This window comes from Loxodonta africana, chromosome 13, assembly GCF_030014295.1.
Source record: "Loxodonta africana isolate mLoxAfr1 chromosome 13, mLoxAfr1.hap2, whole genome shotgun sequence".
NCBI classification, from domain to species: domain Eukaryota; kingdom Metazoa; phylum Chordata; class Mammalia; order Proboscidea; family Elephantidae; genus Loxodonta; species Loxodonta africana.
In genome coordinates, this window is record NC_087354.1 from 10,280,270 (window position 1) to 10,307,147 (window position 26,878).

Consider the following 26,878-nt stretch of genomic DNA (forward strand, 5'->3'; position numbering starts at 1 on the left):
GAAGACTATTTGTTCCTACAATAGTCTGAGTTATTTTTATCTTTTGTTTGCTGTAGTTAATTAGTTTTTTGTGCCCATTTCTTTGCTCTTCTTATGTGAAAACTGAAAATATTTATCTCCCAAGGAGATGAAATTTTGCACAAACAGTACCTGACCTGACAGCATCTAGAGTGGCCTCCATTCTGGAATGTCCTCCATGTTTTGTTTGCCTGCCTCTTGCTGTCTTCTCCATTCACTTCCTTCAGCACCCGGTATGCACCCCTGGCATGCGTGCACCCACGTGCAATTTAAGCCTGAATTTACACGAGGCTAGGAAATCAAATAGCCTTGTTAGATTGAAGTATAAGAGTGTATAAGCTTGGAGATCCTGGTGAGTTTCCAGGGCACTGGGTGGGCACTAGGGCACAGGACAGACTATATGGGTGCCAGGCTGGCCCCAAAACACTACTCGCTTCTGCAGGATATGTTTACAAGTAGATGGATATACAGGAATAAAAGTTACTAAACATTTTTAAATACCAGTATTTCATCTGCTCTCCCTCTATTGTGTTCCAGTGCTATATTTTTAAAATTTGGCTTTTTCCAAAAGCTTTTTTCTGGCAAATCCCTCCATTCCTTCTCCTTTTCTCCAGTATTTTATATTCATGATTTAACTGAACAGCAGGAGCTGAAGCTGGTCAGTGCTGCCTCTGTGCCTAAGAGCCATGGTTTAGGGCTGATTTTAGTTCCTCCCACACAGTCCTATGCTGGAGTGGAGCAGCCTTTCCTTTTTTCCAGTCTGAGGCCGCCTTAGACGCTAGTGGTCAGTAACCGTTTGTGGAAAGTTTGATCGTCCTTCTTAGAGAAAAATATTTTTACTTTTCATATTTGGGGGAAAAAAGATGACTGTTTTCTATATACTTTCCTAACAGCCATTAAAGCTGGTTGGGGTTTGTGTTTTACTAGATTTCATCTCTTTACAGCACTGTTTTCTAAAGCTAATAGGCTGTTATTATCCACGCATATATATGATGACACTTCAAATAACTAATTCTTAAGAATACATTTTGGTGCTTAGTGAGTTAAGTTTTACATATTTGAAACAGATAATTCTGTACAATGTCCTGCTCTGTTGTGCCGTCTGGCCGTGTTTGGGTGGTCCGGGGCCGTGGTGTGGCAGTGGGCAACACCTGCTGTAGACCGTGCTGGCTTCTGCTGCAGGGCCATCTTCCCTGCCAACATTCACTCTTTGCCATTTTCCTAATTTCCAAAGAAGTGCGTGTTTTTTTTTTTTTTTTTTTTTGGTGGAAATTGTGGAGAGTACTGAGAGGTACAGCGTAGAAAACTGAAGTCAGTCATTTCCCAGCACTCACTGACTATTGTGGGCCATTTCCCTGAGGGGACTCTGCACACAGGCAGCCCCTGACTACTAACAGCGATGTCCGGACCCACTTGCCCTTTCATGTTACGTGAACTTGCCCGCACTTTGAAATGACTGAACCGACCCCTGCTTGCAGCACATTGTTCCTCACAGTCACCTCCCCTTCCTCACGGGCAGCTTTTAAATCATCGACAAGGCCTCGAGCCGCTTCCTGCACTAAATAAGGACTGGAAGCACCTGTTCCCACTTACCTACAGGTTCGACTTGGAGACTTAGACACACTCGGAAACAGGTCTCATCCATAACCCAGGGCCTGCCTATGAACTGTTTCGGTAGCTGCTTTTCTCACTCGCTGAAGATGGTGTCCTTTCTCCATGTCACTCGGTATGACTGCCGTGGTTGGAGGTGATTTAGGTGGCCTGTCAGCAGCTAGTGTTTGCCTTGGTTTGTCTGGGGAACCAGAGCCCCAGGCTGCATCGGCCGTCTCCTGTGAGTGAGTGAGGGCCCCGTCCGGGCCAAGTGCTAGCACCATGGGGGAGGTGATTCCTTGCTCCCTGCTCTTTGGCTGTGTCCCAAGGACTTCAGATCACGAGATCAGTGGCATGTGGCTATGCATTTAGAACGTAAGTTGTAAAATAGGTGGCAGTGAATTCCATCCAGAGGTGTTGTTGTTAACTCTACTTACTAAGTTTTATACCCAAAAGGCAATTGCTTACATGTGTGATCATGTGCTCATAAAAGTAAAATACCGTGATTATAACAGTAACTTCAGCATGTTTAAGACTTCATGGTATCACATCAGTGAAACTTTACTCCTCTTAGTTGTAGTAAGGGGCGGGTCTGCCCTCCCTGGTGTGGTGAGGACAGGAGCGCACTAGGCACACAGACGCTGATGGCCTTGGACTGGAAACACCAAGAGTGTCTCCTCTCTCTTGAAGTAAGGCGTGCTGCTCTGCTCTGGTGGGTTCTGAGTGTTCCCATTCAGAAAATCTGACTTGTACATTGATGGCTGGCTCAGCAGGAAAAGTAATTTAGGAAAGAGCTTTAGTTCGCATCTTTTCACAGCGCTCAAATATTTTATCTTGCAGGAATTTGCTATAAGCAAAAATATCCAGTTGGGTGATGAAAAGGGCTTAAAATTCCCTTCAGTTTGGGACTGGTCTCTTCAGTTTACAGCAAAGGATCGCACCCTCTTCCATAACCCCTTGTACATTGGGAAGAGCACACCTTGTGTGCAGAACGGTTCTGTGAAATCTTTTAAGCGGACGAAGGTAATTATAAAAATGCACTAACAATATGAACCTGATACTTGCGTACACATAACCCAAAAACATCGCTTTCAGAACACAGAGCATTAAAAGTGAAGTCACTTCCCATGACAGTACTACTAATACAAGGGGTTTGAGGGCTTCCTCAGCTGAGCGGACCTTCCTTTGTCCGGACTTCTCCTCTCTGGGCCCCCAGACCCTGAGGAGTGTCTGATGCCAGCGGGGGCAGCTCTGAGCTGCAAATTCCAGCTCCGCAACCCTCCACTCACATCTGTTTGTTGTTGCTAGTCAGCCAGGTCCAGTTTTGTTTTTTTAACCCAGAAGTCTTAGAAACTTACACTTCGGCAAATTAATAGATAGATGGTGCTCATCTCCCCACCCCCATGCAGGCAAGTGGAAATAGCCTAGGGAGCGTAACACCTAAAACAGTTTAAGTCCAGTGGGAGAGGATTAGGATGAGTGTCAACAAGGGAAGGAACGAAATGTCCTCTAAGGCTGAAATTCCACTGGTTTTTCACAGTACTGTGTTAATTTTTGCCATTGGACCTTTACTGTCTTTCTAAAAAGGTACGCTCCAGGGAGATAATGCTAAAATCTGTCTTCTATACAGAAAAGCTACAGCTCCACCCTGCGAGGAATGCCACCTTCCTTAAAGAATGGAGTGATCAGTGACCCAGAATTCCTTCCAAGGAGAAATTCACTGATACTAAAACTAAAGCCAGAGCCACCTGAGCAAGCCGAGAGCCAGAACAGTGGGGTGGAGCAGTACTTCAGGGACTGGTTCTCCACACCCGTCGACCTGCACGGTGTCATCTTGCCACGGCTCTCAGGAATCCACATAAAGCTGTGGAAACTCTGCTACTTCCGCTGGGTCCCTGAGGCCCAGATCAGCAGCGGCGGCGCCATCACTGCCTTCCACAAGGCCTCCGTCCTGGTGGACGAGGTTGATGTGCTCAGCAGGATGCTGCGGCAGCACCGGGGCGGCCCTCTGCCAGCCTGCTTCTCGGAGACAGACCAGAGCAGGATGTACTTCCAGGCCAGCGGCCCGCACGCCGCCTCGGGGACCCCCGACTTCCTCTCCTCCACGTTTCCGTTTTCCCCTGTGGGCAGTCTGTGCAGACGGAGCATTTCAGGAACACCGTTCAGCAAATTCTTAAGTGGGGCCAGAATATGGTTATCTACTGAGACACTCGCCAACGAGGACTGAAGAGTCATGTTTTTGGAACATTCTGAGGGAAGCTGTTTTTTTTCCTCTGAATTAAAACTGTTAACCTAGGCAATTGAAGCTCTAATTTTATACGTAAGAAGAATAGTTGAATTTTGCACTAATATTTAAAAAACAGGTTGAATCACGCTTCCTTCAGTTGTTTTAAGGTAGGCGTACATTTTTATTGTATTTCCTCATTTTCAGGTGGATTACCCGCAGATAGTCCCACGTTTTTGTCTGCATCCATTTTTCCTGCCACCTCAAAAGATTATCTGATCCTCAGATTAGGAAGCCAAAGCAGCAGGCATCAGGAAAATTTTTTTAAAATTGGTGTTTAGTTTATTTCCAGATACACTCAGACAGAGGAATGATCTGTAAGGTGAGGCACAGGAGTGGCACGACTTCATTCTGTTAAACATGAGGCCACCGTGCGTTGGCGTCAACTCACTGGCAACAAACAGCTCACTTCCAGAAGCATCGGATAAACCCCCAGAAGGCTCAGTAGGTATTCACATATTGTTCTGGTACCTTCATACTGTCTCCAACTGGTTTCAAGTGAGGGAGGGGTCAGCGTTCCAAAGCCATAATGATTACTGTAGATCACCTCGTTTGGGACTGTCATCTGTTAAAATCATGGGTTTTCTTTTACCTCATTGGACTAACTTTAAGATGATATGAACTGTTAACCTTAAAGCATTTGCTGTAGAGAATATAATTAAACTTAGAAGTGCCTTTGACATTAATGTCTGAACAACACAGCAAAATAGTTTTTAAAATTAGGGTGTTAAAAACCCCACTGCACATTTTTCACCGCGCTTTTCACACTGAGCTCCATATCAACAGCTGGGAATCCCCAAAGCCCCATTTCTCTCCCCCAGGGAGCCACCGAGGGCCTGTGGGAGCCACTTCCGTGAAAGCCCCCGGGCCATCCACCCGAGGGAGGCACGGTCCCAGCTCCATCCCAGAGCAGCAGGGTTAGCGTGGGAGAGCGCCGTCCGCACAGGAGCGCCCACCACTCCTGCCCGAGCTACAGTGTGGGAGACTGCTGCCTGCGCTTCCCTTTGGAGGAACTGAGGTCAAGCCTCAGGTCGCCCGTACAGAAGTCCTTTTTCTCTAGATTCTTAACACTACGAAATAGGAAATGTTTAGAAAGTGAAAATGGATCTCGTTCACAGTCCTGCCGTTGTAATAGAGAAGTGCACCTCCCATGTCCCATCCCTGACTTGACAGCAACACTCAGAGGAGGCTGAGAAGCAGACAGGTGTATTCGTGGTCCCAGAGGCCCTTGCTTCCATGTCATATGGCAGGATCCAGCCAGAGCTGTGGGGCCGGAGCTTAAGCCTCTTCCATCGCTGACGTGTAGCACCATCCCCACACTCTAGTCCCCGTTTCAGAGGTGGATGTTTTCAAATCTGGCTGTATGATCTTAAGAGTTTCTTAAATTGCCATCTTAAGATTTTGAAATTTCTCACAGTAAAGTTTCTAGTTATTTCCTTTTCTAAAAACAAGTTTTTTTCAAAATACTGTATTTTTATATATGATGAACACACATTTCTATTTCAATTCTTTGCCTTTTAAGAATTGATAATATATCTAGACTGAGAGACAAACTTTTTATAAAATGTCTTAGGAAACTCATCTTGTGGATAAACCCAATGTTTTTTTTGCCCATTTGTTACCTAGAAAATCAGGGCTCTTTCCAGCTTACACAGAGCATTACTGCCATCACACACAGTTTATGGTCTGATCAGCAACCACCCTGCCGGCCCTTCGAGAACCACGCATCCTGCCACCGAAAGTGTAACGGTTCTTTATTTTTTATTCAGCTGCTTTTGAATTATTAGAAGTTGTTCTAAATTCTTTTTTGGGGGGTTGAACATTTATTTCTCTTAATTTTCTTTCCTCACACATTGATGTCAACGTCATTAATAATGGTTTTTTTTGTTAATTTACAAGTTTAAAAAGATTAGGTACCATTAATATTGTTTTAAAATAGAAAATGTGCCTATTTTTGTATGATAATCAAATGTAGTAAAATACTTGTCTTATTTTTTGCTGGTAAGTTGTTATAGCATGATTATTGTGCCACAATTTATCGTGCATAATATGAAAAACAACTATAGCGGCCTTAAGTCCTGACCTTCAGAAAGCTGTGCGGCACCTCTGCTAGCTCACAGGACGTCGTGGTGGCAGAAGTCCTGAGTGTGGCAACGTGCACTGTACCAAAGAGAGCCATGCACTCAGCGCTTCACAGTGTTCCTGTGAGCAAAGCCTGTGCTGATGGGCTGCCACGCGCATAGCAGCCTCAGCCGGACTGGCTAAGGTTGAACTTAAACGAACCGTGTCTCACTGTTATTTTCTGATGGAAATCAGTTTTAAAACTGAAAATGTCTAAAATGTCTAACTTTAAAGAAAAGCTATTAATCTGTACTAACAGAGTGAGAAGTAGTCAACACATCCTTTCACAGAATCTGCTTGCCACAGCAGTAACCTCAAATTGTTAAAACTTGGTTTTGAGAGAAAACTAAAACCTTTGTGCCTAAAACTGATGATGACTTGAGTTAAGGAGGGTGAGCTGGAAGATGAACGACCTTGTTCAGCAGTGACAAATGTGAAGGAAATTTTGACAGCTAAATAAAACGTCCACAGAAACTGTCTGTTGTTGTAGTTATCATTACGAAATCATCCACAAGGATGCAGTGACTCAAGATCCAAAGGCTGTTTCTTCCACCTGTGCTTATGTGGGGGCCCTGGTGGCACAGTGGCTGAGAGCTCAGCCGCTAACCAGAAGAGGTCAGCAGCTTGACTCTACCAGCCGCTCCTTGTGGGGCAGTTCAGCTCTGTCCTGTAGGGGCACTGTGAGTCAGAATTGAGGACAGTGGGTTTGGTGTGTTCTCTTATACTTGTGTGTGCCATCCACTCTCTAAAGTGAGGCAGCTAGCTGTCAATCATGTTCCTGACATCAGTTCAGTGTTGGCTGTAACTTAAACCATGTGGGTATTAATGGGCCCTGCCTTAACTGGTCCTTCCATTCAAGACAGAAAGAAACTGGGACATATTTTCCCAGAAGGCCTCAGGAAAAGTGTGTGAGACTAGGATCCTGGGCGTGGCATTCTGTCTGATAATTGGCTTCCTACCATATATCTTCCCCAGCCCAAAGTTTTTCCTTCAGTGGTATGAGACAAATAGCCACGTAGCCCTGTTTTAATTATGCTATCTATATACACAGTCACCCCTGATCTAGCCATTAGGGATGTTCCAAAAAGCAGGAGAAGGGACAATTGCTAAAGAAATTGGAGTTTCAATTGTTTATATCCTTCAGAAATCATAAAACAAGAATGTTTAACAGCTGAATGTGTAAAACAGTACACAAACGCTTAATTTCAGGAATCTCTGTTTCCAGTATACTCACTAGAAAGACGCATTGTTCATGCCGCTTTTTTAAAAGACCTAGAGCTGTTGATCGCCTCTTGTGGGTTTTCCCGCTTTTTTCTAAATCTAGGATGCATCCAGCTTCTAAAATGGCCACAATATCTTAACCTTTTAAAAATTCATTACCTACTGTGTGAAATAAGTATATTCAAGCAAATAGCAAGTTTTGTGATACACAGACACAGTACAATGATGAGTGATTAAACCATCAGGTTTATAACTGACAGTAATAAAGTCAACACTAAATAAAATGTAACAATGCTTATGTTTTTGAAAATCTTATGTCAACCAATAACCAGATACTGTTACTTCCGTAGCTCTTAACTGAGGCCTTTGCTCTTGGCTCCAACAGCAACCACATGGCAGACTTCTACTTCAGCCCCCAGCTTCTGCAGTTCATCCAACCAGAGCATTTGCTTAGGTGAGAGACGATCATTGGGGCCTTTAACTTCTACCAGCTGGAAGATAAGTTTTTAAGATGATTAGTATCTATGGAAACTGAATAGCCATTCAAATAAGCGACTGCTGTTTTCACTAATAACTATTTACATGGCTTATTCTACTCAACAACCATTTGTATATATATTGTGTGCCACTGAGTCGATTATGACCATAGCGACCCTACATGACAGAACTGCCCCCAGAGGGTTTCCGAAGCTGTAATCTTTACAGGAGCAGATTGCCAGGTCTCTCCTCCTTTCGATTAGCAGCTGAACGCTTAACCACTGTGCTTGCAGGGCTCCTTATGTGAAATTCCTTGAGAAGTTTTTCTACTCTAGAAACTAGACAGTCCTTCACAGAAAATCAGTACATTGATTTTTAATATAGCAATTGAAAAATTGTTTTAAACCATGAACTGGATTGCTTCACTGCTTAAAACCCTTCTGTTACTTTTGCAATTAAATCCAAACTTCCCCACAATAACCTACAAAACTGTATGATCAAGAACCTGTTAACTACTCAAAAGCCTCCTTTCAGTTTCTGGAACAGACGCTGTCCCACTCAGGGGCCCTACTTGATACTTGCTGTCCCCCAGCCTGGGACATTTCTCCCTGGTTTTCACATGCCTTTCTCCCTGTCTTTGAATGCTCTGCTTAACATCATCTCAGATCCACCAGAGTCTCTAAGTGGATTCTCGCCTGTGTACTTCTTCCATGGCATTTCTCACAATATAAAACTGTTTATATGCCAGCTCTCTGAAAGCAGGACCTCTCGGTTTTGTTCGCTGCATAGTAACTGAACTTGAAGACACAGCAATAAAAACTATCCAAAATGATAAAGATTTTCTTAAGTAAACAGCATTAAGCAGCCTGATATACATGTAATTAGACAGCGTCCGCAAATGAAAAGAGATGGGAAAAATATTTGAAGATATAATGGCCAAAAGTTTTTCAAATTCAGTGAAAACTATAAACCCAAAGATCCCGGAAGGGAAAGAGGGTCCAGATAAGTAAAGCATTACTGAAAAAGAACAAGGTGGGAGGCCTCACTCTACCTGACTTTAGAACATATTATACAGCCACAGTTGTCAAAACAGACTGGTACTGGTACAACAACAGATACATGGACCAAAGGAACAGAATTGAGAATCCAGACATAAAGCCATCCGCATATGAGTAGTTGATATTTGACAAAGGCCCAAAGTCAGTTAAATGGGAAAAAGACAGTCTCTTTAACAAACAGTGCTGGCATAACTGGATATCCATCTGCAAAAAAATGAAACAAGACCCACACCTCAAAGACCTAAATATAAAATCTAAAACAATAAAGATCATGGAAGAAAAAATAGGGACAATGCTAGGAGCCCTAATACATGGCATAAACAGTATACAAAACATTACTAACAATGCAGAAGAAAAACTAGATAACTGGGAGCTCCTAAATATCAAATACCTATGCTCATCCAAAGACTTCACCAAAAGAGTAAAAAGGTTACCTACAGACTGGGAAAAAGTTTCTAGCTATGACATATCCGATGAGCGTCTGATCTCTTAAAATCTACATGATACTGCAAACACTCAACTACAAAAAGACAAATAACCCAATTAAAAAATGGGCAAAAGATATGAACAGGCACTTCACTAAAGAAGACATTCAGGTAGCTAACAGATAACATGAGGAAATACTCATCATCATTAGCCATTAGAGAAATGCAGATCAAAACTACAATGAGATTTCATCTCACTCGAACAAGGCTGGCGTTAATCCAAAAAACACAAAATAATAAATGTTGGAGAGGCTGTGGAGAGATTGTGACACTTACCCACTCCTGACGGGAATGTAAAATGGTACAACCACTTTGGAAACCGATCTGGTGTTTTCTTAAAAAGCTAGAAATGGAACTACCATACGATCCAGCAATCCCACTCCTTGGAATATATCCTAGAGAAATAAGAGCCTTTACATGAACAGATATGTGCACACCCATGTTCACTGCAGCACTGTTTACAATAGCAAAAAGATGGAAGCAACCAAGGTGCCCATCAACGGATGAATGGATAAATTATGGTATATTCACACAATGGAATACTATGCATCAATAAAGAACAGTGATGAATCTGTGAAATATTTCGTAACATGGAGGAATCTGGAAGGCATTATGCTGTGTGAAATTAATTGCAAAAGGACAAATATTATATAAGACCACTATTATAATAACTGGAGAAATAGTTTAAACAGAGAAGAAAATATTCTTTGATGGTTAGGAGAAGGGGGAGGGAGGGAGGGGGGTTTTCACAAATTACATGGTAGATAAGAATTATTTTAGGTGAAGGGGAAGACAACACATACAGGCGAGGTCACTACAACTGGACTAAACTAAAAGCAAAGAAGTTTCCTGAATAAACTGAACGCTTTGAAGGCCAGCGTAGCAGGTGCAGGGGTTTGGGGACCATGGTTTCAGGGGACATCTAAGTTAAGTGGCATAATAAAATCTATTAAGAAAACATCCTGCATCCCACTTTGAAGAGTGGCTTCTGGGGTCGTAAACACTAGGAAGCAGCCATCTAAGATGCATCAACGGGTCTCAACCCACCTGAAGCAAAGGAGAATGAAGAACACCAAAGGCACAAGGTAGTTATAAACCCAAGAGACAGAAAGGACCACATGAACCAGAGACTGCATTAGTCTGAGACCAGAAGAACTAGTTGGTGCCCGGCCACAATCGATGACTGCCCTGACAGGGAACACAACAGAGAACCCCTGAGGGAGCAGGAGAGCAGTGGGATGCAGACCCCAAATTTTCATAAAAAGACCAGACTTAATGGTCTGACTGAGACTAGAAGGACCCCAGAGGTCATGGTCCCCAGGCCTTCTGTTGGCCCAAGACAGGAACCATTCCCAAAGCCAACTCTTCAGACAGGGATTGGACTGGACTATGGGATAGAAAATGATACTGGTGAGTAGTGAGCTTCTTGCATCAAGTAGACACGTGAGACCATGTGAGCAGCTCCTGTCAGGAGGGGAGATGAGAGTGCAGAGGGGGTCTGAAGCTGGCCGAATGGACATGAAAATAGAGTGGAGGGAAGGAGCGTGCTGTCTCATTGGGTGAGAGCAGCTAGGACTGTATAGCAAGGCGTATATAAATTTTTGTATGAGAGACTGACTCGATTTGTAAACTTTCACTTAAAGCACAATAAAAAAATTTTTTAAAATCAAACCCAAAGATCCAAGAAGCGCAGAAACATAAAGAACAGTACAGTAATGAACATCACAATTAAACTGCATAATCAGTGATAAAAAGATCTTAAAGCAGCCAGAATTTTAAAAAGCCCAAGGAAAAAAAGCAGATTTCCCACTGGAAACAATGCAAGCTGTAAGACAGTGGACCAACACCTTTAAAGTACTGAAAGAAAAAAAACTGTCAACATAGAGTTCTTTGCCCAGAGAAAATATCTTTCAAAAACAAAGGCAAAATAGCCTTTTTAAGACATAGAAAACCTAAATGAATTCATCAGCAGCAGATCTCCAGGAAAGGTTACAGGACGTTACTCAATCAGGAGAGTGACACCACATGGAACCCTGGCATCACCAGGACACAGCACTGGAACCAGCATCTACATAAACCACATGCAGACCCCCTTTTCTTATTAATCAACTGTGTAAAGCAAAAATCGTAATGCAGAATTTATAATACATATGGAAGTAAAAGGTATGAAAACAACAGCACAGACACTAGAAGGAGATATAAAAGTACACTTGCTAAAAGTTTCTCTATACCATACATGAAGCAGCATACTATCACTTGAAGATATACAAGTTTAAAATGTACATTATAACACTAATGCAACCACTAAAAAAAAAGATTACAGCTAACAAGCCATCAAAGGGATAAAACGCAATCATAAAAAAAAATCCCCCAAAGAGGAAAAGGAACAAAGGAGAGCTAAGACAGGTGGAAAACAAGTTATCAAGATGGCAGGTTTAAAGCTGAACATGTCACTAATCGCAGTATGTGTAAACGTTCCAAATATCCCTATTAAAAGGCACAGGTTGTCAAATTTAATGAAAAAGACCTATACTACATGCTGCCTACAAGAAACCCACATTAAATGTAAAGACACAAATAGGTTAACAGTAAAAAACTGTGAAAGTAAAAAACAGAAAAATTATCAATATCAGGAATAAAAGGGTGGTAGAAATAGAGATTCTATACAGACAGAAATGATACTAAGCAAAAAATATTTACAATGTTATGCCAATAAATTTAACAACTTAGATGAAACGGACAAATTCCTCAAAAGACACACCAACACGCAAATCAAGAAGAAACACATAATATGAATAGCCCTGTATTGATTAAAGAACTTATAAACCTTTCCACAAGGAAAGCTCCAAGCCCGAATGGCTTCACTGGTCAGTTTACCAAAGATTTTGGGTATGATACTAATTCTGGACAAACGCTTCCATAAATCGAAAAGGAGGGAATACTTACCGTCCCGTTCAATGAGACCAACATTAACATGAAACCAAAACCCAACAAACATATTACAAGAAAAGAAAACTACAGATCAGTATCTCCCATAAACATATATACAAAAATTCTTAACATTTTACAAGGTCAAATCCACCATTACATAAAACGGGTAATACATCATAACCCTGCAAGGTTTATTTGAGAAATGCAAGGTAGGTTTAATATTCAAAAATCAATCAAGGTAATTCACACTAACAGACTAAAGAGGAAAATCACATGTCAACAGATACCAAAAAAAGCATTTGACAAAATTCAGTGAACATTCCTGATAAACACTTTCAGAAAGCTTGGACGTAAAGGGAAACTCTTGTCTGATGAAGGTATCTATGAAATAGCTCCATCTATTCAACAGTGAAAGGCTAAATGTATTCCCCTAAGATCAGGAACAAGGAGATGGCTTCCGCTTTCACCTCTTAGTTTACTTTTTACTTACTTTACATTTCACTGTAGCTTCTAGCCAGTGCAATCAAGCAAGTAAAGAAAAGAAAGGCATCAAGATTGGAGAAGAAGTAAACTGTCTTTATTAGCAGATAACCTGATTGTCTATGTAGAAAATCCAATGAAGTATATATAAAAATGCTTCTAGAACTATGAGTACGTCACGTTTGTAGAATACAACATCAATATGCGAGAATCAACTATTTCATACAGCAGCAGCGAACAATTGGGAATTGTAAGAAAACAATACCACTTAAATAGCATCAAAAATATTAAATACTTAGAGATCAGTCTGATAAAAGATATGCAAGACCTACACACCGAAAAGTGAAAACACTGCTGACAGAAATTAAAGAGAACCTAATAAAAGGATGTATCAGGTTCACTGATCAAAAAACGTAATACTGTTAAGATACCAATTCTTACCAAATTGATCTACAGATTCCAAGTAATTCCAATAAAAATCCAAGCAGCCTTTTATTTTTAGAAATTGAGGGCTGATTTTACAATTCAAATAAAAATGCAAAGGACATAGGACAGCCAAAACAACTTTGGAAAAGAAGAGCAAAGGTGGAGGACTTAAACTGACTACAAGACCTAAGAAGCTACAGCAATCAAGGAATAGGACAAAGAAATCAGAATAGAGGGTCCAGAAACAGACCCACATACGTGTTGTTGTTAGGTGTCGCTGAGTCGGTTCTGACTCACAGCCACCCTATGTAAACAGCACGAAGCACTGCCCGGTCCAGCACTTTATCAGACAATGTTCCACTGTTATTCATAAGGTTTTTTCAGAAGGAGACTTCCAGGCCCTTCTTCCTAGTCTGTCTTAGTCTGGAAGCTCTGCTGAAACCTGCCCAGCGTGGGTGACCCTGCTGGTATTTGAAATACCGGTGTCATGTCTTCCAGCATCACAGGAACACGCAAGCCACCAAACTGACAGACATGTGGTGGACACATATATGGAACATGGATGTCTGACAAAGATGCAAAGGAAGGCAAGTCAGTGGAGGAAGGACAGCCATGCCTCGTGCCATACAAGAATTATCTCAAAATGGACCAGAGAACTAAATGTAAAATGAAAACTTGTAGAGGAAAACACAGGAGAAACTGGGACCTTGGGTTAGGCAAGTATTCCTGACACATGACACCAAAAGCATGATCCATGAAAGAACAGGTGAATTAGACTTTGCCAAAATGTAGAACTTCCATTCTTCAAAAGACACTATTAAGAGAATAAAAAGACAAGCCACAGACTGGGATAAAATATCAGCAAATCACATACCTGATAAAAGGACCTATACCCAGAATATATTTTTTAAAAAAGAAAAAAAAAGCTCTCGAAACTCCGTAAGAAAACAAACAACCTGTGATAAGCAGCAGGGTGGCGATGAAGGTGGGTGCCTACGGTCCCAACTTGAAGAAGGCGCTCCCTCAGGGCCCCGTGCCTCACACGTGCCTTGGCCTAGCCCAGTCCTGAGAGCTTCTAAAGTCCTTCTAAAGTCCTATGTCCTTTGCATTTTTATTTGAAGTCCCAGTGATCCCCGAGTGCTGGCACTCAAGGCCTATGGAATCCCCTCCCTTTGACTGTAGGCTCGATCAAGTGACTTGCTTTCAACAAACAGAAGTGCTAGATGTGTTTTCTGAGATCAGGTTACAAAAGACGGTGACTTCCCCCTCACTCCACACTCTCTGGCTCTTCTCACACGCTTGCCCCGATCAAACATGCCGCCATGTTGTGAGCGGCCACGTGAGAGGCCCACTTGGCAAGGAGCTGAGAGTGGCCTCCTGCCCACAGCCTGTGAAGAGCGAGGCCTTCAGTCCAACAGCTCACAAGGAATTGTATCTCGCCAACAGCCACATAAGAAACGCCTACTCTGTGGCCTTTGATTAGGTTGTTAATAAAATTACAAATACGACCTTCCATTCTGGCTAAACCGACCTTAAAGCGATGACTCTGGGAGTTCCACACCACCAGGTCAGGGAGGCCGCCTCGGCAGTGTCGGAAGTCAGCAGCCAGACGCCTGCACACTCCACTGAGGACAGGGCCGCCGAGGCAGGAAACAAGATCCTGAACACAGAACACAGAAATTTAGCCATGTCCCTTGTTACAGAGACCCTGATGTGCATCCCAGAGATCACGAGACAGGTAACAACTCAGAGGGAAGAAAGCAAAAATGTGTCCCAAGTAAACCCAAGGCTGTCTTGGTTCTTGTGCTGGGGCTAAAATTCTCACTGGCAAGCTCTAGAAGTTTTCCTTCGGTCACTTATCATGCCTTTGCCCAGAGTGGAGAATCCTGAGAGGTCTCTGGGGAGCAGGAGTCTGGAGGGGGCACTCAGGACTGGCAGCAGTAACGACACAGAGGCCCAAGAGTTAGAGGCGCCACAGGAGAGGCAAAGGAACGTTGTTACCCCAGGGATGGGAAAGCCATAACTGGGCTTTCTTTGTGCCCTAACATGTTCCCATCAATTACACCGGCATATGAGCGGGGGGGAGGGGGGTGCGAAGGTATCTCACACACACACGCATACACATACATACATGCAAACGTATGTGTCTGTGTGCATGCACATGGTCATATTTTGATACCGTTGCCATAGAGACACCCAGCAGCATCTGGAAGGCTTTACTTTCTGACCAAACCTGGCCGTGCAGGTAACAAACAGCTGCTATTACCTGAGCTTGCTGAAGAGAAGCAAAGCGGTCCCAGCTGACTATGGAAGCCACCCTGCCTTCCTGAGCCTGCCACGTGGCTGCCAGCCAGGCGCGTAGGGTCTCGGCAGGGGCAGCGTGGATGAGCTGCAGCCTGGCCTCGATGGCGGGGCCTCTGCTTGCAAAGAAGCTGTCTGTACACAAGTCCAGGGGGAAGGCCTGTATCACAGGGAAAACAAGCACTCAGACCGTGCCTGGCAGAACTGGATTAATCAGGAACATTCCATACCTACAAAATCTGGCAAATGGCCAATATGACTGAATGGACACCTTCACTGAACTTTTCCTCACAAGGTAAGTCAAAAATCACCTGATACAAGTAATCCGATACAAAAGCAACTTATTACACTTGTTTTTTGACTAATACTTTGCAGACAGACCTTTGAGATTAAATCAGCAGGACACTGAGCGGACCCGTCTGACGACGTCTGTGAAAGCACCAGAACAGAGCCGGGGACGTAGTAGGGCCTCAGAAATGCTGACGCCGAACCGACTTGATACTAAACGTGCAAAACCTAATGCTGAAGGTCAGTTACACTTAAAGTTCAAAACTTAACATGCTTACATTTGAAATTCTACTGGCCAGATTCTTATATTAAAGGGCATTCTGGCGGTGGAAGCAGCACCGTGCGTGCACGACCCGGAGGCTGCGCAGACAGGCACGTTTCTAGCCTCAGACACAGGCAGGCAGAGCCCACCTCGGGGAAGGCCCGCGCGTGGCCCTGCGTGACGGATACCTGGTAGGCGTTCCTGAAGACGTCTGGAATCCCGTCCATGAAGATGACATCCCACAGGAGAAGGCCGTACAGGGTGCTGAAGGTGGACCCTTCCCCATGGATCCCTGACAAAAGTCATACGGCTTTAACGGTTTTAAAAAAACTACGGCCGTAACCCACTGCATACTCAATTCCTATTCAATGCTCTAGATTCAGAAGCAAGCGCTGCCTTTGCGCCACTCCTAGCTCATCTTCTATACTCGGTATTGTTTACATATAGAAGCCTCATTTATTCACAACTCGGTAATCACGGACAAGCTCAAACCAACATTTCAAGGTAGCCGTGATTCTTAGCCTTTAGTGATAACCCAAGGAGGAAGTCAAAAACAAACAGCTGTAGCCATTCCACTCTCACGCTGCAGGCGTCCCCCCACCCACTGTGAGAAGCCAGGAGGAGGCTGAGGCCCTTCGGAGCCCAGCTGCTGACCAGGCCCTGGGAGCAGGGTGGGAAAGCCGAGGCTGGGCAGTGTCCCAGGGCCCGGGGGCCTCTGAGCCCAGGTGTTTCTACTCATCCCGTTCAACCGAGCATTGCACTATGTACTTCCAGTGTTTTTAACAAAGTTTTCACAGAAACCTTCACCCCTAAGACCACCTACGGACTTTACTGACTGGGAAGCAAACCCACCTACCCAGAGGTCATATAAAAAGCAAGAGGATGGGTCTGGAGTGGAACAAACAGCTTGGGCCTTGTTGTGGATTGAACTGTGCACCCCAAAATGTGTGTTGTAAATCCTAACCTCTATGCTGGTTATTATCCCGTTTGGGAATGGGTTATCTTTGTTACGGCACACATATACAGGTAGTGTCTCTGCGTGCAGGCCCTAGCGCAGCCCAGGCTGCCTGCCCACCGGTGCTCCACGCCCACATGAAAGTGCATCGGGCAAGACCAGAGCCCCTCATCGGCAAGACTCTCACGCTCCGCTCTAGCCCCTCATCCTTGTTCGGATGTCCTCGACTCCAAAGGACTGCAGCGGGAACAACAGGACCACCCAGCCTCCCAGCTGAAGCCAGATCCTCTTTTACTAGAAAGCTCTGGGCTTGGAGACTGGGCTCTTGCCCAGCCAGGAGTAAAGCCAGGACTTGATTTCCAATATGCTTTCTGTCCTGGTGTGGACATGAAAGTCAGGAACCCGGCAGGTAACACCACTCCTGCACTCCTCAGTGGTCCATGCTGAGCTTGGACTAGAAGCAAAATCATTTTTAGTGATGCTTCTGAGCAGCTCGGAAACGCGCTTCCCTGCAGGGGTCTAAGACTGTCCTCGCACAACCCCCTTGAGAACAAAGATGGACAGCAAAGCTCAGCTCATTCCCACTGAGTCGACTTCAGTAGGTGGAAGAACACTCTGTATCGCGGAGATGGAATCGTCCACGTGTTTTTCAGGTTCACAGCTAAACTGACGCATTTCTCTGAGCTCAGGTTGCACCCTGACCACCACCTGGCAGTCCTGGCCACCTGGGCCTGGTCACTCCCGCAGCAACTGTGCCTTCTCCAAGCTGCCTACGACTTCCCTGGGGACTGGAACTTTCATTCCGCTCTTGCATCTGGAACCTTTTCAGGTCTAGTGTATCTCTGTCTTCCTGGTGTTTGCACATCTTCCCCAATAGCATCACCCCTTCCCTGTAAGTAATAAAACATTACGTAGATTAATCTTCACCCTTACCTGTAATGCTCATCAAAAAGATAGCCACTCTTTAAAAATGCTATCTGACAGGAGTCATCTTATATTCCTCACTAATCTCCTGAACACTTGACAGCTGCACGACGCTCAAGTGGATAAAGGCCCGTTTTTCACATTTGGAAACAGCATTTTCATCCAAGCAACCCTACCGCATGGGCACGGGCACGGCACGTCTATAGACAAAGCTCATAAGATGTAACGGACAACCCACCGGGCAGTGTGCTGGGTGAACCTCACGACGAGACCGCAGGTGACTTACTGACACAATGTTTGGGATCTGCTTCCAAAAAGCCTCCCAGGAAGGGGTATACAAGAAAGAAAGCTGAATGAAACTGGGCGGGCGAACGGGGGTTCATATATTCATGCTGGGAGCACAAGGACTATCCTCTCTACTTCTGTATAAAGGCATGTTCAGTATCCTCCACAATAAAAAGTTTAAGAATGTGTTAGAGCCAGGCCCCACTGGTCCTCCGTCATCACCTGCCCCCTCTGTCACTCACGTTTGATCGGGCACATGAGTGCTTCCTCAGCATGGCTTCTCGCTCGTTATTTAATTCCACTTTTTCTATTCAGTACTACCATTTGCTATGGGCAATGTGGACCATTTCATTTTACCAGTTATAAGATATATTCCCAAAGTCTTCTCTCCAGCCTGGACCTTAAGATAAAGCACTAGATTTATAGTTCATTCTCTGAGACCAATATCAAAGAAATAATAAAAGGGAAGAGAGACTGATGGTGATAAACACATGAACATAAGCACTTTCCAACTGACAAAAGAAATAATTAAATGATTAAACAAAAATCCTCTTCACTGCCATTACGTGACCAGACTTTCACCGGTGACAACAGAGACACCCAGAACAGCACTCATCCTTGGTGCAGCCACAAACAAGCCCTGACAGGGCCACTCTCCAGTGCAGGAGAGCTCAGGGTGCCCATTACACAGAGGCTGCAGCGCGCCCTCAGAGTGCTGCATGGCCTGGGGAGCTTCATTCCCAGCTGGGTTTCTGTGGATACGAAGAAGGGCCTCTCAGAGAAGTGTTAGCACCTTGAGTCAAAAATGGCCACTAACTGTGCACAAGCTGCGATCTAAATGTCAAATAAGTAGCCAGGCCCTTTTTAAACTCACATGCTTTAATCAGGATAGTCTCAAATGGCCAAGTCCCAGCTCCCCAATACATACTTTGTCATGTTTACATCCTCTCTTAGTCCCCTTAGGTCACACAGACCAGTCTTCCATACCCAAGGCTACCTGCTCACTCACCAGGCACCCAGCCATCCCCAGGGAACAGAACCAGACCTCACGACAGTGTACGCATACTCTGAGCCACCCCGATCCCCTAAGGATAATAGAGAGAGTGGGTGCAAGGTTGGGGGAGGAGGAGGTCAGCTCCCTACCATCCTCAAAGGCAGGAGGACCAAGGGCTCTGGCAAGGAAAGGAGGTAGCAGGATTCAGGTTTCAGGTACTCTGAGGCTGGCCTGCTCAGCAGCCCATCCTGGGCCAGTGGATGCTGATGGAGTCTCTCTTCGACTCTAGGTGCATCTGCACACACAGTGGTTTCTCATTATTTTACAGCTATATCCCAACCAGGAGAGAGGCCCCACGTGCCTTCAACAGCCATCCTGCCCTATCCTGCAACAGCTCTAAGCTTCCCTCGGAGGTTCACGCATACCATGGATTGAATTGTGTCCCCCAAAATTGTGTGTCAACTTGGCTAGGCCATGATTCCCAGTATTGTATGGTTGTCTGCCATTTTGTGATCTGATGTAAGTATCCTATGTACTGTAAATCCTAACCTCTATGATGTTAATGAGGCAAGATTAGAGGCAGGTATGTTAATAAGGCAGGACTCAGTCTACAGGACTAGGTTGTATCTGGAGTCAATTTACTCTGAGATTTGAAACACAGAATTGAGCAGAGAGGAGACAGACCTCATACCACCAAGGAAGAAGTGCCAGGAGCAGGGTGCGTTGTTTAGGCCTGAGGTCCCTGTGCTGAGAATCTCCTAGACCAGGGAAGACTGATGACAAAGACCTTCCTCCAGAGCCAACAGAGAGAGAAAGCCTTCCCTAGGACCTGGCACCTGGAATTCGGACTTCTAGCCTCCTAGGATGTGAGAGAATAAATTGTTGTTTCTTAAAGCCATCCACTCGTGATATTTCTGTCATAGGGGCATTAGATACTTTAAGACAATTTGGTACCAGGAGTGGGGTGCTGCTCCAACAGATACCTACAATGTGGAAGCAGTTTTGGAACTGAGTGATGGGTAGAGACTGGAAGAGTTTTAAAGTGCCTAATAGTAAAAGCCTAGATTGTCCTAAGAGTCTGTTGATGGAATTATGGACATCAAAGACAACTCTGGTGAGGACTCAGAAGAAAGTGAGGAGAGCTGATACACTGGAGATGTCACAGATGCCGAGAAGCAGCAGAGAAATGGCAGCAGCAGAACCAAGAGACTGGTACAAGATGGCACTGGAGCCGACCCCCAAAGCAAAAGATCTGAGTGCCTTTGCACCAGAGGTTTCCTGGTGGAGTGGGGTGCCTCCAGGCACTTATCGGTGGAGCTAAATAGCTCTGGAACATTTGCCCAAGCAGGGCAGATGCCTGCTGGCCCAAGGGACACAGGAATCAGAGATGGGGCTGAAGAATGGAACCTGCCGGGGCCAGGGAGGGTAGAGTCACCATTCAGATGGACTAGGAGAACAGGGCCACCCAAATGTGAGGGAGGAGAATTTCCATTCCAACGGGCCTAGAAGGCAGGGCTGAAGCTCAGGGTGGAGGGGCCTCCATCCAGAATCCAAACAATATGGCCAACACCCAGAGTCTGGAGGGCAGGGTCATTGCCTAAACGGTCTCAGAGAATAGAGGGTTATTTTCAAGCCTTGAGAGCTAATACAATGTATTCTGCTGACTTGCTTGGTGCCTGTTATCCCTTTTTTGCCTCCAGTATCTCCCATTTGTATTGGAAACAACCTTGTGCCTATTCTACCATTTGTACCTTGGAAGCAGATAACTTGTTATTCCAGATTTCACAGACGATGAGTTTTGTCCTAGGGTAGAATTTGAACTTAAGAGTTGATTTAAGACTTTTGGGATGATATGATGGGGTGAATGTGTTTTACGTGTGGCAAGACATGAATTTGAGGGTTGGGGGCATAGGGTAGAAAAAGAGAGAAAAGGCTAAGTTGTCAAGGATTTCATTCTACTTGAATCCACAATCAATACCCACAGAAGCAGCAGTCAAGAAACTGAAAGACGCACTGCATTGGGCAAATATGCTGCAAAAGACTTCTTTACAGTATTAAAAGGCAAAGATGTCACCTTGAGGACTATGATGTGCCTGACCCAAGCCATGGTGTTTTCAATCACCCAATATGCATGCAAAAGCTGGACAATGAATAAGGAAGACTGAAGAAGAACGGATGCCTGTGAACTGTGGTGCTGGCAAAGAATATCAAATATACCATGGACTGCCAAAAGAACAAACAAATGTGTCTTGGAAGAAGTACAACCAGAACGCTCCACGCTCCTTAGAAGCAAGGATGGCGAGAGACTACGTCTCACATATTTTGGACATGTTATCGGAAGGGATGAGTCCCCGGAGAAGGACATTGTGCTTGGTAAAGTATCAATCTATTTTGAGATTTAAAAGAGAGAATTGAGGAGGGAGGACAGGGACCTCATGCCACTAACAAAGAACTGCCAGGAGCAGAGAATGTCCTTTGAACCCAGGCTCCCTGCACTGAGAATCTCCTAGACCAGGGGAAGATTGATGACAAGGACCTTCCTCCAGAGCCAATACAGAGAAAAAGCCTTCCCCTGGAACTGGCACCCTGAACTCGGACTTCTAGCCTCCTAGACTGTGAGAGGATAAATTCCTGTTCGTTAAAGCCATCCACTTGTGGTATTTCTGTTATACCAGCACTAGATAACTAAGAGAATGTGCTTGGAATTAGGCAGAATTCATTCTGACTTGAGCTCTAAACATTTCACAAAATAGTCTCTGAATGAAACCTTTGTCCAAAACAAGAGGAGGCCAAGTTGCCCAGATTAGCCTCCTTTGAAAATAGAACTGAGGCAAACTTGACTCTGGCCTCACTACACTTTTTATTGTTTAGAAAAATAATGCCTATCTCGTCAGTAGCCTCAAAGAACACAAAGTCAAGCTAAAGCACGAGAGGCACGTGACCACTTACCCCCTGCACAACACAACCCTACAATATCCCCTCCCACCAACAAAAAAGAGACCAAAGAAAGGGAAGGGCAGAAGAGAAGCTCAGTTCGGTGGGAACAAGCGGTGGTTTTCTCTTCTTGACTTCATTTTTCATCAAAGGTGGCGCCATTTTCCTTTGCAGTCTGTCTTTCAGTTCCCAAGACCGAGTGTCGGAGGAAGAGCAGGAAGACCACGTTTATTAGAAAGGAAAATGGGCAAAGCTCAGATTCTCACTAACTTACATGAGATTAAAAGAGCTCATTTTAAAAGACACTCAATCACTGCTCTTTCTACCAACTTATCTAGGTCCATTTCCACGATGCCATCCCGGAAGTTGGTACTTCAGTGCACTTAAAGTTGTTACCTGAATGCACGGCCTGCTCACTCCCATGAGAAACAGCCTGGCACTCCCCTGCCTAGCGCTTCAGCTGTGTTCCCCAGCAGGTTCAGTTAACAGCCTCTCTGTCAGTCTCCTGTGTTTCCTATGCTCCCCAAGTCAGTACTGGCTTCTGACATCAGAACTGTCTTACCTATGTCTAACTTCCCACAGAGAGGACAGTTCCTTACAGGCACTAGGGGGTAAATACTGAGTGGAAGGAGACCACCTTAAACCTACAGTTAGTAAAATTCTTCCCCACACCCTCCAGGCCAGCAGTGCCTTCTACTATGGGCGGAAGACTGGAGACGTCAGCCATCCACGACTGACTGGCCATTCTGCACTGCTGCTCTCCACAGGTGGCTGGGTGGGACGGGGAAATGCTGCTGGGTTTACCCTGGTCAAAGCCGTTGCATCTGTAATGGGCCAGCGCCAGCTCCTCAACTGAACACAGCACCGTGGCAGGGACATCGGCCTCCCTGGTCTCCATCACAAACACCGACTTCCCCGGCCCACTCTGCGGGCACACCTTGCCAGTGATGGTCACCTGAGACGGCAGCAAGAGAAGAATTCCGATTAGCCAAACGTCAAAGTTCCTGAAAACCAGCATTCGTGTCTTGATGACAGGCTTTTACCCACCCACCTAAAGCCACCTACTCTCAGCAGAGTGTGCAGGTGTGATCCACACTCTCACCCCGGGGGGATGCTGGCAGTCATTGCTCAGCTCTGAGCAGAACAGGAGGCAACTGGAATCTGCTCCCAGCCTGCCTCCCAGGCAGGCGGAACTGGCAGACGCTGCAACGTTCGCACCTCAGGGCTTTGTAGAAAGTCACTCTAATCCAGGCTGTGGCCCAACAAACCAACCAACCCGGCCGCATCAGTTAGGAGCGCGTCAGAGGGAAAACAGTGAGCAGACGGCCAAGTCACTGTCCAAAATGAAACGTAAATTTTTCTGTCTAGAAGAAAATATACACTAAAGACTATTCTTAGGTTGCTCCCACTCAGAAAAAGGAAAGCCAAGTAAATGCATTTAAACCCAAACCTCCCAAAGGATATTCACTTACATGTTTCACGTCCCCCACAGTGATTTCCGGCAGTTTGTACAAGAGATGCCTGTACTTTTTACAGCTCGGAGACTCTCTCAGGCGCACAGCTCTCTGATAGAGTGAGAGCCGATGTCCTGTTCTTACAGCCGGATCCGCCAACGCTTCTGCGATGCACTTAATAGCCTACAAATGACATGGGCCCACATCAGCATCCTTAAGGGCCCTGCAGCAGCACTCCATTTATTTAGCTTGACAGGAAAACTCACGATAATTAATTATTCAATTTTGCTAACTAGCAAATGAGCAAACCAGCACTTGCAGAAATTAAGGCTATGTCCTTAAATCTTACTCTGGTATTTTTTTTTATTTACAGTGAAAGGATTAACTGGTTTTTTGTGTGTGTGTGTGTGTGTGTGTGTGCATTAAGTGAAAGTTTACACATCAAGTCAGTCTCTCTTATACAAATTTATATACACTTTGCTGTATACTCCTAATTGTTCTCCCCCTAATGAGACAGCACACTCCTTCCCTCGACTTTCTCTTTTCGTGTCCATTCGGCCAGCTTTTAACCCCCTCTGTCCTCTCATCTCCCCTCCAGACAGGAGCTGCCCACATAGTCTCATGTGTCTACTTGATCCAAGAAGCTCATTCTTCACCCATATCACTTTCTATCCCATAGTCCAGTCCAATCCCTGTGTGAAGAGTTGGCTTTGGGAATGGTTCCTGTCCTGGGCCAACAGAAGGTCTGGGGACCATGACCACTGGGGTTACTGTGATATTTTTAATGCACAGATTAACTGTCTGTTATGGATTGAACTGTGTCCCCCAAAAATATGTGTTGTAAAACCTAACCTCTATACCCGTGGAAATAATCCCATTTGGGAACAGGCGTTGTTATGTTAATAATACAGGATTAGTGTAGGGTGTGTTTTATGTCAATCTCTTTTGAGATTAAACAAGCAAGTCAGCAAGCAGAGATGGGGGAAGACAGATGCCATGCCACAAGAAGATCACCAAGGAGCCAAGGAAGAGAAGCTGAAGAGACAAGGACCTTCCCCGAGACCCAAGAAAGAGAGATCGCCTTCCTCTAGAGCCCATGCCCTGAATTAGGACTTATAGCCTCCTAAACTGTGAGAAAATAAATCTGTTTGTTAAAGCCACCCACCTGTGGTATTTCTGTTATAGCAGCGCTAGATAACTAAGACATCATCCCACGCTGTAAATGTACCAGAGCATGCCAACCATGCTCCTGACACGAGTTCCCTGTTATACATGTACAACAGAGTCAGTCCTTCGAACTGATACAAACTAGTTCAGTCACAGCCGATGAAGCAAAACCAGAACAGAGCTCAATTTTTATAACTCGTGTGATCCAGAAGGATAACCGGAATAGGAAAAATTACGGGTTGAAACCCTGGAAAGGGAGACCCAGAAGAGGCATAGTGATCCCTTTCACCCTGATGTGTGAGAGAGGATGACTGCCAAGACTGTGCAGAGCAACACACATTCAAAGTGGTCGGTCACCATCTCTGAGCAGGATACTGCTGTTTCCGGCTCAAAATTCCACAGCCTAGAGATTAGGTTGCTATGCAACTCTTACGCTGCCCTTGTTTTCTGAGAGGAAGATGAAGTTTCTAGCAGGGCTACGACCCAGAAGTCACTTTTCCCATTCCAGTTATCGTTCCGGTTCACCCAAATTTGAAAAATGCGGGTATGTTCTGATTTCACTTCCTCAATCATGACTGAACTGGAAGAACCAGTTTGAAGCCCTGAACACAGTAACTGCTGCTGCCATACCCTCACAAAGAGCCTAAAAATCATGAAAGCCCCTGGACCACAGGGCTGAAAGAGACTTTAGAGAAAGACTTCTGCCTCCGTGGTCCTCAGGCATCCCCTGAGAAGCTTTTAAGAAGACATGTACCTAGGTATATACCCAAAAGTCCTGACAGCAGGAACTCAAACAGGCACTTGTACACCACTGTTTGTTGTAGCCCTATTTACAACAGCCACAAGGTGGAAACAACCCAAGTATCCAGCAACTTACAAACGAACAGACAAACGTGGTAAACACATATGACAGAATATCATTCGGCCATAAAGAGAAATGAAGTCCTGATACACGCCTCAACACAGACGGACCCTAAAAATATTGTGCTGAGTGAAAAAGCCAGATACGAAAGGACATACATTGTATGATCCCACTTTTATGAAATAACTAGAACAGGAAATGCACAGAGACAGGAAGTAGATTAGAGGTTACCAGGGAATGTGGAGGGGAGGGAGGAGGAGTTATTGCTTAAACGGTACTGAGTTCCTGTTTAGGGTGATGAAAAACTTCTGGGAACATACAGACCACTCTTTGCTTCACCAGAAGGTTGCACAGCATGGTGAATTTAATTAATGTCACAGATTTCTACACTTAAAAATGATTACAATGGCAAATTTTATGTTCTATAAGAAAATTCTGGGCGGAAAAAAAATGAGACAAAGACACATTGCCCCACCAGGATCCACAGAATGAGACTCTCCAGGGCAGCCCAGGGACTGGACAGGCTTCAGAGCTCCCGATGAATGTCACCTGTGGTCAGGAACCACAGAGCTGATCCAAATTCCTTATTTATAGGGGGAGGAACCTAGGGCTTGGATGAATTCCCTAAGGTTATTCAGAGTCACCACCACTCGTCTGTCACTTTGTCCTACGGTGGTGGCTTGCATGTTGCTGTGATGCTAGAAGCTATGCCACCAGTATTCAAATACCGCAGGGTCACCCATGGTGGACAGGTTTCAGCTGAGCTTCCAGACTAACACAGACTGGGAAGAAGGACCTGGCGGTATACTTCTAAAAAAAACTGGCCAGTGAAAACCTTAAGAATAATAGCAGAACAATGTCTGATACAGTATCAGAAGATGAGCCCCTCGGGTTGGAAGGCACTCAAACCATGACTGGAGAAGAGATGCCTTCTCAGAGTAGAGCTGACCTTACTGACATGGATCGGGTAAAGCCTTCAGGACCTTCATTTACTGATATGGCACAAATCAAAATGAGAAGAAACAGCTGCAAACATCCTTTAATAACAGGAATGTGGAATGTATGAAGTAGGAATCTAGGAAAACTGGAAGTCATCAAAAAGGAAATGGAACACATAAAGATCAATACCCTAGGCATCAGTGAGCTGCAACGGACTGGCAGTGGCTATTTTCACTTGGACAATCACATGGTCTGCTACGCCAGAGATGACAAACTGAAGAGAAATGGCATCACATACATCTTCAAAAAGAACGTTTCAAGGTCCATCCTGGAGTAAAGCATTGTCAGTGATAGGATAATATCCATACGCCTACAAGGAAGACCAGGTAATATGACCGTTATTCAAATTCACACACCAACCA

At 44.8% G+C, this 26,878-nt stretch overlaps 2 protein-coding genes across 11 annotated transcripts in view; one reads left to right on the forward strand and one right to left on the reverse strand.

Annotated features, from left to right (window-relative positions):
• The window catches only part of MTMR10 (myotubularin related protein 10), a 75,732-nt gene extending 68,314 nt beyond the window's left edge, over nt 1–7,418 (forward strand). For 3 of the 4 annotated variants that reach the window (XM_064296228.1, XM_064296226.1, XM_064296227.1), the window contains 2 exons: nt 2,449–2,631; nt 3,239–7,418. In XM_064296228.1, the coding sequence (XP_064152298.1) occupies nt 2,449–2,631; nt 3,239–3,835 (780 nt within the window). In that variant the 3' untranslated portion in view covers nt 3,836–7,418. The remainder of the gene's footprint in view (nt 1–2,448; nt 2,632–3,238) is intronic. The other variant, XR_010323745.1, reaches the window with a different exon arrangement.
• Nucleotides 7,419–7,460: 42 nt separating this feature from the next.
• FAN1 (FANCD2 and FANCI associated nuclease 1) overlaps nt 7,461–26,878 on the reverse strand; it is a 43,109-nt gene continuing 23,691 nt past the window's right edge. For 5 of the 7 annotated variants that reach the window (XM_064296222.1, XM_064296223.1, XM_064296220.1 and 2 more), the window contains 6 exons: nt 23,507–23,671; nt 22,839–22,989; nt 16,131–16,234; nt 15,358–15,552; nt 14,623–14,751; nt 7,461–7,725 (listed from right to left, as the gene is read on the reverse strand). In XM_064296222.1, coding sequence (XP_064152292.1) covers nt 7,588–7,725; nt 14,623–14,751; nt 15,358–15,552; nt 16,131–16,234; nt 22,839–22,989; nt 23,507–23,671 — 882 coding nt within the window. In that variant the 3' untranslated portion in view covers nt 7,461–7,587. Of the gene's footprint in view, nt 7,726–14,622; nt 14,752–15,357; nt 15,553–16,130; nt 17,788–22,838; nt 22,990–23,506; nt 23,672–26,878 lie in introns of those variants that run through there. The other 2 variants (XM_064296224.1, XM_064296225.1) reach the window with 2 other exon arrangements.